The sequence below is a fragment of the Rattus rattus genome, chromosome 16 (genome assembly GCF_011064425.1).
Source record: "Rattus rattus isolate New Zealand chromosome 16, Rrattus_CSIRO_v1, whole genome shotgun sequence".
Taxonomy (NCBI): Eukaryota; Metazoa; Chordata; class Mammalia; order Rodentia; family Muridae; genus Rattus; species Rattus rattus.
The window spans coordinates 38,553,988-38,570,841 of record NC_046169.1 but is presented as its reverse complement, the minus strand read 5'-3'; the positions used below and the strand labels follow the sequence as shown (position 1 = coordinate 38,570,841).

The 16,854-nt window shown below is 47.2% G+C and overlaps 1 protein-coding gene across 2 annotated transcripts in view; it reads right to left on the bottom strand.

Annotated features, from left to right (window-relative positions):
- The window catches only part of Rnf10 (ring finger protein 10), a 33,524-nt gene extending 17,497 nt beyond the window's left edge, over nucleotides 1-16,027 (bottom strand). For both annotated transcript variants that reach the window (XM_032886278.1, XM_032886279.1), the window contains exons 1-2: nucleotides 15,386-16,027; nucleotides 1,642-1,838 (exon numbers count right to left, since the gene is read on the bottom strand). In XM_032886278.1, the coding sequence (XP_032742169.1) occupies nucleotides 1,642-1,838; nucleotides 15,386-15,545 (357 nt within the window). In that variant the 5' untranslated portion in view covers nucleotides 15,546-16,027. The remainder of the gene's footprint in view (nucleotides 1-1,641; nucleotides 1,839-15,385) is intronic.
- Between the last annotated feature and the right edge of the window lie 827 nt (nucleotides 16,028-16,854).

Genomic DNA, 16,854 nt, shown 5'->3' with positions numbered 1-16,854 from the left:
AGTACATGCCTGTAATCCCAGTACTCAGGAGAAAGACAGGCAGAGCCCTGAGAGTTCAGGCCAACCTGGTCCACAGTGTGCTAGGTCAGCTAGAGCGGCACAGTGAGACCCTGCCTCAAATGAATTACTGAATGAATTTCAGTAGGTAGTTGGGTCTATGTGAATTCAAGTCAGCCTGGTCTACACAGAGAGTTCCAGAACTATACAGTGAGACCCTATCTCAAAACAAAGCAAAAGGAAAGGATGTCATTACTATTCTTAAAAGATATGTGTATGTTTCTATCTGGGTTGTGTAAGTAAGAGTGCAGTTGCCCGAAGCCAGTCCAACGTCCCAGAGATTGAGTTACAGCGGTTGTACGCTAACCAGCATGGCTTCTCAGGAACCCAACTCCGTCTTCCACAACAATAGCAGGGAAAGCCATTCCCCTCTAGCTCCCCTCACCCACGTACCACTCCCTTACCTTTAGTAGTTCCTTGACAACACACTGCCGCACCTCCTGGCTGTTCCTTCTCCCAGCATCCCTTGACAGTACAACCACATTCTTGTCATCCCACCCACATGACGCAAGGCCAATGACCTACCAAGAGACCTTTACACTGTCTCGTCCTACTTCTTCAACCTGAAAGGGACCCAACACCTTAGGCTGGCTCCCAGTTCCTTGTCCCAGCCCATGTGTGCACCCTCCTCACTCAGTCCTTCAGTCTGACCCCTTACACATCTGTAGTGATCACCTACTCCTGCTGCTGCTTTCAATCCCAACAGTGTTCCTTCCCTTGCTTCATTCAGATCTCTCCAATCTACCTCTGCAGCCTGGCTGATGGCACAAACCCATCCTTTCAGCCCTCAGAAGGCCAATGCAGCGCCAGCCTGGCTACACCATTAGACAAACAAACAAACCAAGAGTTCGGTTGTTCCTTAGGCACTTCATCATTACTGTTGCCGTTCCCCTTCTCTCCCGCCTACACTGTCTAATCCGATAAGCACTTACCGTCAGGTAAATTACATGCTGGCTACTGACACACCAGACTAGAGAATTAGCCCCTAGAGAACAAAGACAACAAATACTCTGTTTAATGCTGTGCTTGGAAGGAACTCCTTAGCTGTCCCTGGTACATCACAGATGCGGTAAGTAATCCTTTCACAAGTGCCTACTGAATCGGTCTTGTTCTGTAATGGCTGCACAGCATGGGCAGACAAACAAGACACGGGTCTTCTTCATAAGTACTTAGGCTGCTTCCTAAATAAGCAACTACAATGGGACGGCAGTGGTCATCTCTCATATCAACTTTTCCACTCAAAACAAACCCAGACAACTCCTAAAGATGGGTGTCGGGGACTAAGGAGCTCAGCATTTACTCTGCAAGATGAACACCGCCACCGCCACCGCCGATTTCCATCCTTAGGTGCTCCGCACACCCGCTGTCCAGTCTCAACCTTGACTATGAAGTCTCCTTTCCCAGGGGTGTTCACAGCCCCCAAGGGAGGAAAGCAGGCAAGGATCCAGGTCTGGTTAATCCCCAGCTGCTCAGACAGGCTGATTGCCTGCTCTGCCGCCACTCACACTGTCAAGTGCTGAGACACTGAGAGGGAAAAGCCAGACCCAGACAGACAGCCCCACCAAGGCCACTCTCCTTCCGTACCTCATCCCGTCTTCCACCATTAGAAGAAGAGCTAAAGGGTTTGCTGCTGCCACCGCCCCTTTGAGGAGGCGTCTTGTTAAAAGTTTTGCTTTTCTGTGAATTGGAGCGACGGGACTGGTTGCTAAAATTCTCATTTTTGGGGTAGGAAGGTTCACGCTTGCGATTGTAACGCTTGGATCCATTTGAGTTCTTTCCATCTGAAACAAAAGAAATAAAAGTAGTAAGTTTAATGTTTTCCCAGACACAGCCAATTTGTTTGTCTTCCAGCAAAGCTGTACTTAGTAAGTAAAGGGAGACCTACCTGCCTTTCTACCGCCTCTGAAAAAGCTAAGCTTAGTCCATAGCACTGGTGCTTTGAGAAAGAACCACAGTAAGGTAGGCTTTTGTTTGGTTTCAAAACAGCATTGTGTGCTAGAGGGATGTACCTGGTCTGCAGGCCTGACAGGAAGAGGACAGGCGCCTCCCTTGAAAGCATTGTAGTGCAGTCTGTACAGAGCTCCACAGAGGACTGGACGGCCTAGGCTTTGGCAGACATTCAACAGGCATAAAACCATGCCGGACATAGTGCCTCACACCTTTATCCTAGCACTCAGAAAGCAGAGGCAGGGAGACCTCGAGGCCAACATGGTATAGGGCAAATTACAGAACAGTCAAGACAAAGAGACATTCTGTCACAAAAAGTTCAGTACCAACATGCTATGGAAGCTACACTAACAGATCAGTTCAAGTTACTTTTAAAAAATGTCTCTTGCAAAAAAAAAAAAGAAAAAAACAAACAAACACAGGGGGTTGGGGATTTAGCTCAGTGGTAGAGCGCTTGCCTAGGAAGCACAAGGCCCTGGGTTCAGTCCCCAGCTCTGGGAAAAAAAAAAAAAAAAAAAAAGAAAAAACAAAAATGTCTCTTGCTTTTTTTCCTTCAATTAAATAAAAAAATTGCACATTAACACCAGAACATACATTTGATTATAAAAATAAAAATATAAAACAATTGACAGTACCTGTGAAATATTACCTTATTAAGTGCTTTATTTCCTCCGTCTTCCCTCTCCCCTCCCCTCCCGTCCTAGCCCTCCTGCCTCAGGCCCGAGCACTGAGCCTGCAGACAGGCCCACACTGTCTGCCTTCTTTTTATGCACTTGCCCACATCTCATACAAATGATCTTTGTCACTTTGTGAGCAGTTGTGTGTATCCTAGTCTTACTCCTACAGCGTCAACATTTGGGAAGCTGAGTCAGAAGAGTCATCTACAGGACCAGCCTGGGCTGGACCTTCAATTCCAGATCAACACTGGTTATAGAAGAGAGTCTGAATTACATTATTTTATTACATGCTATTTATTTTGCATGTGTGTATATGTTTATTTGCAGGAGCCACAGCACACATTTAGAGGGCAAAGGTCAGCTCTGGTCGGGTTCTGTCCTGTCACTGTGTAGACTCTGGGAAAAATAAGCTCAGTCACCCGGCTTGGCACCAGGTCCTCTTACGCCATGAGCCATCTCTCTAGACGATGGATCAGAATCTGCAAAGCGGCTGAGGAGAAGAGTTGACTCCGTGGATACCAACTGTTGCCAGTAGAAGCACACAATGGAGTTGAGACCCCTAGAACCCATGTAAAGCAAGGCAGGTAAGACAACTACTTGCCTGCAATTCCAAACCCAGGGGCAGGAAGGAGCTGGCTCCTTAGATTAACCAGAAATCAGCAAGTTCCAGTTTCAGAGAGAAGTCCTACCTCAACCCACACTTAAATAAACAATATGTAAAAGAGAGTGATCCCGGAAGACACTGGGCATCAAGATCACACCTGTGCACATATACAAACAAGCTGAGAGTTGTACACATCACACACATATAAAAGCATAACACAGAGCGGAGAACTGTGGCACCCCAGCACTTAGGAAGTAGAGGCAGGAAAGGAAATACAATGTTCAAAGACAGCCTGAGATATGTGAGTCTGTGTCTCAAAATGCAGTTGAAGCCAGTTGTTGCTCTTTCAGAGGACCTAGGATCAGTTCCCAGCACCCACCTGGTAGTTCACGACTGTCCAGTTCCAAGGCATCCAATGCCCTCTTCTGACCTCGGTGGGCACCAGGCAAGAATATGGAGCACACAAATAAATGCAGGCACGCACACACATACAATACTTAAAAAAAAAAAGTTACCTATTCTTCAAAAGCACAATTAATGGCTATACAATTGCCTGCCGTGAGCTAACAGGGTAATACAACCAATACATTTAGTAATGTCTTTTTGCTAGTTTAATAGGACAGTACTGAAGACTGTTGTATAAGGTCTATATAGACGTCAAATATTCAAGTCAAATTAGATTATGAAATACAATCATAAAAGCCTGTTACATGTCCTGAAGTTGCTCTGTAGACACTGAATGAGACTGACGCAGCGTCATGAGAGAGAATGTGACGTTCATGCGGTCCTGTTGATGCTGTTAACAACCTGAATACAAGGGTTTACTTTATTTGATTTGGACCTTTGGTTTTTTTTTTTTTTTTTTTTTTTTGGAGCTGGGGACCCAACCCAGGGCCTTCCGCTTGCTAAGCAAGTGCTCTACCACTGAGCTAAATCCCCAACCCCTCTGGTTTTATTTTTAAACCTGAATTTCTCTAATTAGCAACAAATCCTTTCCGTTTAACTGTTGACCAACTATATTTTACATAAAGAGCCTGCTTGTGGGGTTGGGGATTTAGCTCAGTGGTAGAGCGCTTGCCTAGCAAGCCAAGGCCCTGTTCGGTCCCCAGCTCAAAAAAAAAAAAAAAAAAAAAAAAAAAAGAGCCTGCTTGCTTCGTTTCATTGGGAGACAGGAGCCCGTGTAGCCCCAGGCCAGCCTCAGACTCACTACACACATAAGGATGACCTGAAACCCAGTTCTCCTGTCTCCACCTGCCAAGAGCTAGAACTACAGGTGGGGACACTGAGTCTGGCTGCCCATTTGTCTTTTCTTACTAAGATAAGGGTTAGGAAGTTTATTGCCAGTATCCACAAATTACTAGTATTTTTTTTCCTTTTTCGAGACAAAGTTTCTTTGTGTAGCACTGGTCTTGGAAGTCACAAAGCTCCACCTGCCTCCCAAGTGCTAGAACTGAAGGCATGTGCCACCAACACCTGGCATTACTAATGAAATTTATCAAGGTACCTAGGTCAGTATCAGGTCAGTACACTAGATAAGCCACACTAGCTTAGAAAGGGGGAGGGGCAAGAGGCTCAGCTGAGTATAAAGTGCTCCATCTGCAAGCACGAAGCTCTACATAAGGACCCCAGCGCCCACATTAAGGGCTAGACATATCCAGGGCACGGCTCCAGCTCCAGGAGAGGCAGATGCCATGCAGTTGATTCCAGGGGCTTGATCAACAGCCAGTTTAGTCAAAAAGGCAACTTCCCAGTTCAGTGAGAGATCCAGTCAAAAAAATAAAGTAGAAGCAATGGAGAGAGTCTTCCAACACTGACATCTGTCTCCACATGTGCATTCAAGGGTGAGTGCATGTGCAAATACATGTGTACACCCACAACAAAAATGTAAGGCAAAACAAAACTTATCTAAGAAGCATAAACATTGAACAGGTGAAGTAGACCAGCATGTTAAGAGTAACTGCCACTAAGTCTGAGGACCTGAGTTCAAGTCCCCAAAACCCACAGGGTGGAAGTAGAGAACCTAATCCTGCAGCTGCCTTCTGACCTCCACACACAGGGAAGAAGTTACAGGGCAGTGGTGTCATACAGCTTTAACCGAAGTACTGGAAGGCGAGGCAGGAAGATCTGTGAGCTCCAGGCCAGCCATGACAATACACAGAAACCCTGTCTCAAACAAACAAACAAACAAGTCTACGTGCACAAAATCCTGGGTTTAGTTAGGGTTGGAGAACTGGCTCAGTAATAAAAACACTGGCTGCTTTCCCAGAGATCCAAACCAGTTTCTAGCATCCATGTGGTGCCTCACAGCTCTAAGCCAGTCTTAGTTCTAAGGAATCCAATACTCTCGCCTGGACTCTGAAGGCAGCTGGCACACACACGAGATAATCTTACGTGTGGAGCTGAGAGGATGGCTCAATAGTTAAAAGTACGTCTTGCCCTTCCAGGGGCCTCAGGTTTGGTTCCTAGCACTCACAAGTAGATGACAACCACCCATAACATCAGTTCCAGGCACACTCACGCATGACACTTACCTAACAGAAAACGGCTGGGCTGTATAATCAGCACACCAGAAAATCGGACACATACAACTAAGTGGATGGATGTGGTAGCATACACCTGCCACCAACACTGGCCTCTAACCCAGCACTAACCAGCCTCTAACCCAGCACTAACCAGCCTCTAACCCAGCACTAACCAGTCTCTAACCCAGCACTAACCAGTCTCTAACCCAGCTCTAACCAGCCTCTAACCCAGCACTAACCAGCCTCTAACCCAGCACTAACCCGCCTCTAACCCAGCCTCCAGCCTAACCCAGCACTAACCAGCCTCTAACCCAGCACTAACCAGCCTCTAGCCCAGCACTAACCAGCCTCTAACCCAGCACTAACCAGCCTCTAGCCCAGCACTTGGGAAATGGAGACTCACAAGTCCCATGCCAGCCTGGGCTAGAGTATCACACCTCATCTGAAAACACACAAGCACACACTCAAACACACCTGTAAAGAAGACATGCCCAGCTACCAACAGGGAGCTATTTCTTTTCTGCAAACACCTCTACTTTGTCTGCTTAGAGTTCTTTTAAAAAACTAATAAATAAATGTGGAGTGCGTCGGGAGTTCACATGTGCGGGACCCACTCTCACCTCTGCATGAGTGCAGTGTTAGCTCACACAGGCTCATAGCCTGGGGAACCTCATGGAGATTCTTGCACTCCAGCCTCATCCTCAAGGATTCTGCCTCTGATTTAAATACTACTGTGGGGCTGGAGGGATGGCTCAGTGGTTAGGAGCACTGACTGCTCTTCCACAGGTCCTGAGTTCAGTTCCTAGCAACCACACGGTGGCTCACAACCATCTGTAATGGGATCCGATGCTCTCTTCTGGTCTGTCTGAAGACAATGACCGTGTACTTACATAAATAAATCTTTAAAAAATATTACTGTTTTAAAAGAGGTAGGCACTTTTTTTTTGAAATAGGAAATATGATCTCCTCTACAGTTCAGGCTAACCTAGAACTCACTAGACTAATTCACGCTGGCCTCGAACCCCAGGCAATCCTTAGAGACTACAGGCATTGGGCAGTCACACCCAGTGCTGCCTGAGCAACAACTGAAAGACACCATTGTCCACATTGACCAACCACAAGTTTACTGTACAGCGGGGCTACAGAGACCTAAGAAAAAAGAACTGTGAATCCTAATTATTTTTTTTTTTTTTTTGGTTCTTTTTTTCGGAGCTGGGGACCGAACCCAGGGCCTTGCGCTTCCTAGGCAAGCGCTCTACCACTGAGCTAAATCCCCAACCCCTGTGAATCCTAATTAAACCACATCTATTGAGAGAGAGAACCACAGCCTGTGTGTGGAGGTCAAAGGACAACCTGCAGAGAACGGTTCTCTCCTTCCACCATGCCGCCCCAGGGACTGACTGAATTTAAGTGGTCAGACATGGTGGTAATGGCCTTTACCTGCTGAGCCATCTTGCCAGCAAGCTCATAAATGCATATTTTGAAATCAAACACATCTCTAGGGAAGAATGAAAGATACACCAGCCACTCCAAACCTAGCCAGCTGCAGCCAAGGAATCAGGCTAACACGTTACAGCGATGGCAGCAGGAAGAGTAGAACAGCTTACAGGCATATGGCCCGCCACCGCTTCAGTCAGCACCAGCTGCTGTCGAGCACAGCAGCTCTGGGAGCAGGTAGAAAGCTGCAGTGGCACACCGCTAACCCCAGCACCTGGGAGACAAAGAACTGAAACAACGGCTTCAAAACCAAACGTGTCTGTGTACCACAAGTGTGCCTCATGCCCATGGAGGCCAGAAGAGGGTGATGGTCTCCTGAAAATCTAGAATTCCTGAGATATCAGCTGCCATGTAGGTGCTAGGACTTGAACCTGGCTCCTCTGGAAGAGTAGCCAATGTGTTTTTAATTGCAGAACCCTCTGTCTCCAGTCTCAGAAGAAAAAAAAGAAAGAAAAAGGAAAAAGAAGGGGTTGGGGATTTAGCTCAGTGGTAGAGCGCTTGCCTATCAAGCGCAAGGCCCTGGGTTTGGTCCCCAGCTCCGAAAAAAAGAAAAAAAAAAAAAAGGAAAAAGAAGCAAAGAAAGGAAGAGAGAAAACATTTCCCAAACCTTGTTATCTGAAGCCAACAGAGCATGACTGTGAACTGCTGCTTTCAGGAGATGCGTCACCGTGCAGTGAAGTGTCCACCTAGCACGCACACAAGGGCCTTGGTTTCCAGCACATAAAGGGACTGGGGATCCTGCTTAAGACAGAGCCCTCACAGCTTGTGTAGGTTTGGCTGGGCTGCATCCTGTGCTGAGAAGCCTGAGGATGAAGTAGCCCTCAGGGAGACTGTTGGTTTCTTCACTTCTATTACCACACTCTCAGGGAAACGGTTTCCCAAGACTTAGAAACCTGCTGCAATGGACAACATTTCTAAGTCAGATTATGACAACCGACTACATAAGGATTTATGATTTCAGACCTTAAAAATCAACTCCCTGGTTGGGGATTTAGCTCAGTGGTAGAGCGCTTGCCTAGCAAGAACAAGGCCCTGGGTTCGGTCCCCAGCTCTGAAAAAAAAAAAAAAAGAAAGAAAAAAAAAAATCAACTCCCTTCTCTCTTGGCTTTCCAAATACCTCAAAGTCTGAAGGGAGACATCTCCAGTGAGAACCTGGCTCTTATCTCTAACCCAGCACCTCACACACTGCCGAGGATTGATGGTGCTGTCCTGCCTGGGACCGGATGATAAAATCCACAGTGCTATTTTTGAAATGTTTTGTAGACAACTTGCCAGGACATGTTATGACCGACTCAGAGAGAAGCTGCCCGCCTCGCACGGAAGGAACAGGAGGACCCACATCAGATTTTGGAAAATAAGTTCAAGTTCCTAGAAGAAATTTATTTTATTATTTTTTAATTTTTGTTATTTTGTTTCTGGTTAAGTTTTTTTTTATATTTTATTTATTTAATGGATATGAATACATTGTAGCTGTCTTGACATACACCAGAATCTGTTACAGATGGTTGTGAGCCACCATGTGGTTGTTGGGAATTGAATTCAGGACCTCTGAAAGAGCAGTCAGTGCTCTTAACTGCTGAGCCATCTCTCCAACCCCTCTGGTTAAGTTTTAAACCTCAGAATGGTTGTACCAATTCCAGTTGTACATCAGGGTCACTTCCAGGGTTTAAGGTTATGAATGCTGTCCGGTGTTGCAGTCCTCAGGAGGTTGAGGGCCGGAGAACACAGATGAGAGCTCAAGGCCAGCCTGGACTAGGAGAACACAGATGAAAGCTCAAGGCCAGCCTGGACTAGGAAAATACAGATGAAAGCTCAAGGCTGGGTTGGGGATTTAGCTCAGTGGTAGAGCACTTGCCTAGCAAGTGCAGGGCCCTGGGTTCGGTCCCCAGCTCCGGAAAAAAAAGAAAAAAAAAAAAAAGAAAAAAGAAAGCTCAAGGCCAGACTGGACTAAGTAGCAAGTTCAAGGCCAGCATAAACTGTGCAGCAAGGCCAAGTCTAAGAATTAAGAAAAAGAGGGTTGGGGATTTAGCTCAGTGGTAGAGCGCTTGCCTAGCAATCGAAGGCCCTGGGTTCGGTCCCCAGCTCCAAAAAAAGAAAAAAAAAAAGGAAAAAGGAGAGGTGGGAGAGGGGGGCCAAGCAAGCTGGACCTGGCAGCACAGACCTGGGGTCTCAGCTACTCAAGAGGCTACTGGCATGAGGTCACACGTCCAAGGCCACCTGTACATGTCCAAGGCTGCAAAGTCAGTTTAAGCCAATCCCAACTAACCCTCAAATGATAATTTTTAAAGGGGCTAAAGAAGCAACTCAGTGGTCAAGTCCCTGCCTAACTTACACTAGGCTCAGGACCCAGTGTCAAAAATAGCGAAGAGAGCTAGGGATAGCTCAGGAGTTAGGAATCCCTGATGCTCCTTTCCCAGGGGACCCACACTGGGTCCACAATCATCTGTAACTGCAGCTCCAGGCAATATGTCATCTCCTGGCTTCTGAGGGCACTGCACTCACCACCACCCACCCACACAAATAAATCTTTAGAATTAAATAAACAAGGATTTGGGTGTAGAGGCACATGACTAATCCTAGCTTAGGAGGCAGATGCAGGTGGACCTCTGTGAATTCACGGCCACTCTGATCTGTACAGTGAGTTCCAGGTCATCCTAGACTATGCAGAAAGACTGTCTCAGAAAGTTAAAATAATAAAAAGTAAATAAAGTAACAAGGAATGCCCAGGAAGGTCCCTTAGAGGATCAGGAAAGGTCAGGCAGGGTAGCTCATGCCTTTAACCCTAGCCTTCAGGAGGCTGCAGGATTTCCGTGTGTACTTGCGGCTGGCCGCGCCTGAAGAGCAAGACTCCTAGAGGCTGCAGGTGAACCTCACTTGTGTAAAAGTCCTCAGGAGTCTGACACACAGCCAGAGCTGAGGAGTGCCAGGAAGTACTATCAAGACACTGTCCCTAGTTGACAAAACCACTAATTAGATGGTGCAAACCCAGAACCTAAGATTCAGAACCAACAAACAAGAGGCCTAAAACTTTAATCCAGCTCCTTTTTCATATTTCCAAAATGGAAAAGTCTGCCAAATAACAGCAGATCAACTCCACCTCTCTCCAGTGCTCCTTACCAACTTAAAGCCCCGAGTCCTTCACCGATGGAGAGTCATCAGTGTTCTAGGTCTAGCTCTAACAGGTGGTTCAGCCTAGGTCAGAACAGCAGCCAGGAAGGCTCTACGGCTGGCTCAAGCTGTAATTACAAGCCAGTTGCGTATCCACAGTGGCTGGCGAGAACCTCCAGGGAGCAGCATGTGCCTCAGTTCACGTCACCTGACAAGTCAGATCCCACTCAACCTGGAGAGAGCTGCTCCTCTTTCTCATCTACCATCTACCAGAACGGCTGCCTGTGCTGAGTTACGAGTTACCTGCTGTCACATCACTCTCCTCTCTGGGCTGTACTGTCACTTGGTAAATTGTTCTAACAGTCTTAGCCCTACAGGAGGAAAGCTGTAGAAATACAGCCAGAAGAGGGATGCTCTGTTAAGTATATGAAGCACTTGACCAAGACCAAGGCTATGGACAGAGAGAAAGAGCAAGGAGCTCCCGGCAGTCAGACTTACCTGTGACTTATCTCTAGTTACTCAGAAAAATCAAACAAATTAAGAAAAAGAGTTCAAGGCCAGGCTGTTCAGGAGAGCAAGCACCAGGACAGACAAGGCTACACAGAAACCCTGTGTTAAAAAAACAAAAACGAGGGGTTGGGGATTTAGCTCAGAGGTAGAGCGCTTGCCTATCAAGCGCAAGGCCCTGGGCTCAGTCCCCAGCTCCAAAGAAAAGAAAAAAAAACAAAAAAACAAAAAAACAAGGGCTGGACAGATGGTTCAGCGGTTAAGAGCACCGACTGCTCTCTTCCAGAGGTCCTGAGTTCAATTCCCAGCAACCACATGGCGGCTCACAACCATCTGTAATGGGATCTGATGTCTTCTTCTGCTGTGTCAGCAACAGCATACATTAAAGTAACTAATTAGTAAATGTTTTTTAAAAAGCAGAAACAAAAACTAATTGAGAAAATTACTGAAAACATTATCTGATGTAGCAGTGGCATGTAGTTGCTCTGATTGGGAAAGTTTACTATAACGTAACAAACACAGTAATTCTCATCAACAGCACCCACTGGAGGCTCTGAGGTTAAGGGTACTGGAATTCAGGTGCCAGCACTCACAGGAGGCTGGGTGTCCAACACAACCTTTAACCCTAGCTGTGAGGGGACAGAAACACTCAAGTCTGATTACCCAGTAACCCAGCTTCTGATCCCAGATGACAGGAACAGTGTCAGCACAGTGTTTCACACTACCAACCTCAAAATAACTGCTTCATAATACCTGACCTTCCCTTAACCTCCATGGCAGCACCTTCCGCCTAGGGAGGAGGAACAAGAGCAGAGTTCTTGGACAGGGACTACATCCGGCCTACAAATCCCTGACTTCTCTTGTCTCTAAATATTTATACTCTCTGTTCTTTCTACATGGCATTCCCTGGCCCCTAAATCTCTCTTCTCTTCTGGGCTGTACTGTCACTTGGTAAATTGTTCTAACAGTCTTAGCCCTACGGGAGGAAAGCTGTAGAAATACAGCCAGAAGAGGAATGCTCTGTTAAGTATGTGAAGCACTTGACCAAGACCAAGGAGCTCCTGGCAGTCAGACTTATCTGTGACAGCACACCAAAGAAGAGCAAATATAAGCTAGCCACAGAAAGCAAACTATCAAGTATGTTCATGTAGTTAGAAAGCCAAGGACCACTTACGAACTTACATAGCTTACAAGGGCTTCTTTTACATGGGACAAGGGAGAAGAAGCTAAGTCAGCAATAGTGACACACGCCCCCAACACCAGCCCTTTGAAGGTGGATACAGGACACAGGGACCTCAAGGCAGAGACATCAAAGTGTCTCCAGAAACCAAATACATTTTGTGGGTTTTTCTTTGTGTTGGCAAAAGAAAGTGAAACTGTATCCTCATTTCCCACTCCCATTCTTCCAGACAGGACTCTGAAATTCCAGAGATCCTCACAACAATGTCATACAGAAAGACTCCAGTATAGAAGTGATGGGTTGATCTCTGAAACACTCCTGAGACCACCCACATCTCAAAGTCACATCTGCTTCAGCAGCCACCCTCTCAACAGCAATGCTTTCTTTCTCATGTTGCTTGGCAACGGGGTCTTCCTATGGAACAAGCAGCCCTGGAACAGGCTCATTAACCCAGGGTAGCATCACACTCATAATCCTCTGCCTCAGCCAGTGAGTGCTGGGACTGCAGGCTGTGCCCACCACGCTCGGCCTCATGTAGTTTCTTTCCTTTTTTTTTAGTTTTTAGACAGAGTTTCTCCATGTAACCCTTGCTCTTTAGCCCAGGCTGGCTTCAAACTTAGAGATCTGCCTATCAAGGACTGGGATTAAAGGTGTGGACCACCGCTGCCCAGCCTATTTTACTTTTACACTCATGGGTGTTTTGCTTGTGAGTGTCGTTTGTAACTGGAAAGCAGAAGATCATGTCAAATTATACAGCTCTCTGGAGCTGAGAACCAAAACCCAAGCCTTCTGTAGGAGCAAGACCCACTGAGCTGCCTTTCCAGCCCCTGCTTCATTCTAGGTCTGTGATTGTTTATTAGGGTTCTGATGTATTTCTGATTCAAAACCAGGCCCTGAGATGGTGCCTGTCTTTAATCCCGGCTGGTCAAGGAGCTTGAAGGAGCTTGCCACCAAGCCTGGACACCTGTCCCAAGTAACACATGTAAGGAAAAAAATGTTTAAAGAAAAGGGAATGTGGTAAAATGCCTTAATCACCGCAGTTCTCCTGTTTAATCTTTTAAATCTATAATCATCCTGCGTGTGCAGGATAAACGGGGAAGGGTGTGAGGTCAGGTCTTCTTTCCTGCTCTCAGAGGACATGGAAAGGCAAGTGCTCAAACTGCAGGCACCCTATCTCACCGAGCCCTCTTGCCTCCTCCTATGTTGTTTGCTAAGTCACAAGCGTTGGCCTACTGCTCACTAAACAATAAACAAAGCACTTACTGCAGCTGACTCATGCATGAATGTGTTTTAGTGACTTAAGGAGGGCCCTAAAAAATTCCTGAGAATTCTTGGAGAACCAAAGCTTAGCATTACCTCCACAGCAAGGCTAAGGTTATCAATGACAGAGGGACACTCGGACCTCTCTCCACCAATAGCCAAGATGATTTACAACAAAGCTCCAGAATTGGTTTATGTGGGCCCAGACTTGGCCTTTAGTTCCCTGACATCTGCCCAGACAGTAAAGCACTGCTACATCCCAGTGACATCTGGTCTCTACCCAAGTTCCCCAGGCAATGTCTACACGTCCTCAGGTAAACCTGGTGATAGAGTTTGTCATATCCTGCAGATAAACTCTCAAAGCCAATAAGTCTTATAATTTTGGAGATTTTTATAATGCTCTTAATTTAATTTGAGGAGGGTAGGGATGCTAAGGATCAAACCCAGGGCCTGGTATATTCTAGCCAAGGGCTCTAGCACTGACCCACACTCTCCAGCTTTTTGGATCTTAGACTGTTAGCTCCAAAGCTCCCTATCTGTTACTCATGCTCACTCTCACAAAAACACACTGCTGAGTCTACATAAAGCTGCACTAAAATGCATTCAGTCATGTTTGGCACTGGGAAACCAACTGGTGTGCTCTTCCCTGGGGAAGACCCCCTCTCAGCTTTACTAAGCTGCCTGAAGTTCTTCTGTGTAGCGTTGAGACTTCCTAGGCTCCTCCCCCATGTTCATGCTCATTGATACGATATACATATCCCGCATATATATGTTTGTTGTCATGTATATATGCATGCATATATGTGAAAAGAGGACAGGAATTTGAAGGAGAGGAGGGGAAGGTTATACGGGAAGCTCTGGAGGGAGGGGAAGGGGGTGGGGCACTGTAACTAAACTACAATCTGAAAACCTGGTGCTATCTGAGATTGTGGAGGCACTCGAGAGGCAGAGACAAGGTATCTCTGGGTTCCAGGTCAGCCTAGACTACAAAGTGAGTTCCAGGACAGCCAAGGATACGAAGAGAAACCCTGTCTCGGAAAACCTAAAGATTTAAAAAAAAAAAAAATTTACAGTCTCAAAAATACACAAACAAAAGCCCTACACTGCTATTACTGCCAAGACAGTAAAAGTATAAAAGAGAACAAAGATTTGCACACAGCGCTGGGACAAGATAGAGAATGCTAGACTCGGGATTCTGCCATCTCCTAGTTTATTCTCTGAGAAGGAACAACTCCTAGCTAAACAGGATAAATGATTAGAGTAATAATATCAGGCATAAAAGCCTACCCCTCTTCTTTGTGCATGATCAATAAGTGGTAGTTATTACTATGTTACAGTAATACTAAGAAGCCTGACTACGCACATCACACACACACACACACACACACACACACACACATCGTAAGAGCCAAACCCCTAGAACTTGCCACACACAAATAGACCTCATATTTAGGCAAATAGTTGTCTAGCAGTCTAAGCCCTTGACTCATTCAATCACATTCACTCAAGAGTATACATTACCTCTTTTACAGAAGGCAAACGCAAGGACTGGACCTAAAATGCAGGGTCTGCATACTGTACCATCACGTCGAACAACGCCATCACAAGATGTGTCCTCTTAGACAGAGGAGCAGAACTGGTGCCAGATTTAAACCCGAAAAACCCTCGGGCCTCACCCTCTCTTACTTAAACTTGAATGTTACCCAATGATAACCCAACACAAAGTCAAATTGTTTTAGAGCTTGGACCGATGAGTCACACAAACCAGGCCTTGAGGCCTGCCGCGAGGTGCTTGTCACCTGGATGACCTTAACCCTTCCAAATCTCAGATTCCTCATCTGCAAAATGGGGCTAAGAATAGCGCCGACTTCAACCAGCTGTTTTGAATATGAATGCAAGGGCCCAAATTAACCACGCCGCGCAGATCTGCTTAACCCGTAAATACTGGATATGTCAGTGCAAGCGGAAGGTGGGTCATTTCCCACTCCCAACTCCCGAGTAACCCAGCAGACCTGCCGGCTCTTACCGCTCTTGGGTTTAGACTCGCCGCCGGCCGGCCCCGCCGAGGCGGAGCGGGGCGGCTGTTGCCCTTTGCTGCTGCCCGAGGAGGCGGAGGAGCTGTTGGAGCCGCTGTTCTTGTCCATGTCGGAGGCGGTGGCGGCGGTGCTGGGGGAGCTCTGCGGCATCAAAGGGGGCCTCGGCGGCGACGGCGGTCGGAGCGGAGCGGGCGCGGCGGGGACCCAGGCTCATGGCGTTCAGGGCCGGCGGGGGTCGGCGGCGGCAGCGGTTCTCGGCCTTCATGGCGACATTTTTCCTTGTTTCCTTCCTCAGCTTCTCAAAATGGAAGGAGAAGCGGCAGGTGGGGCTGTGGGGCCCAGAGGCGGCGGTGACCGAAGAGGAGGAGGAGGAGGCCGGGGCTCGGAGGTCCGGGCCGGGCCTGGCGGGGCGGAGGCTGCGGGGAAAGGGGAGGCACGGGAGGGTCGCGAGCCCCGCCGGCCGGCCGGACACGCTCTCCCGCCGCGGGGCAGGAGAGAGGGCTGGTTGTCTCGGTGCCGGGGACCGGGGTCTCCGACACAGCGACCGACACTCGCCTCTGGGCCGAGGCCGAGCTGCTCCGGGAATGGCGACGAGTCGCCAAACAGCATCTCCAAGAACCCGGATGGACTATTTATATAGTTGCCAAGTGGAAGTGATGCATTCTGGGAAGTGTAGTTTTCACCTACATCCGGGTCCTGGGGGGGGGGTACCGCTTGTTCCTGCCAGTGCTTTTCCTCTCTTGCTTTTTCCCGGTTTCTTCTCCGCTTCCTGCTCCCTCCCGCGGCCCTTGGTTTTGAGACAATGTTTCATTATTTAGTGCTAACTGGACCAGAACTTGTGTGGAACAGTCTGGCTTCCAGTTCACAGATCTTCCGATCTCTGCCTCTCCAGGGCTGGGATTTTCTTAAAAAAAAAAAAAAAAAAAAAAGATGTGTGGGTGTCTGGCCTCCTAGGAAACCAAGCAGACAGGCCGCGCAGACACAAAGACAGACAAAACACCCATACGTAAAATTTTTTAGAAAGCCAAGTGAAGTGTGATGATGGCCCACCTGCAATTCCAGTGCACAGGAAACAACTAAGGAAATTCCCGGAGCAAACTGTCTAGCCAGACTAGCTGAAATGGTGAGTCTATCTAGAGACCCTGATTCAGTGAAGAATGTGGAGAGTCATGGAGGAAAACAACCAATGTCACCCTCGGAATTCCATATACACGTGTGCATACCTGTGAAATTTTTCATACATGCATACATTCATACATGCATGCCACATTCATATGTAAAAACAAGAGAAAAAAGCAACATTTGAAACACCAAAAAGAGAGAAACAACAAAATACACTTAAAGTAAGGAGATGCCAGCCAAGCAGAGGTTTCAACAGAAGAGCATCTGTGAGGGATAAGGGAAGACTTCTTAGAAATGCTGCCATGTGACACGCACAGGACGAATGGAATTTTTTTTT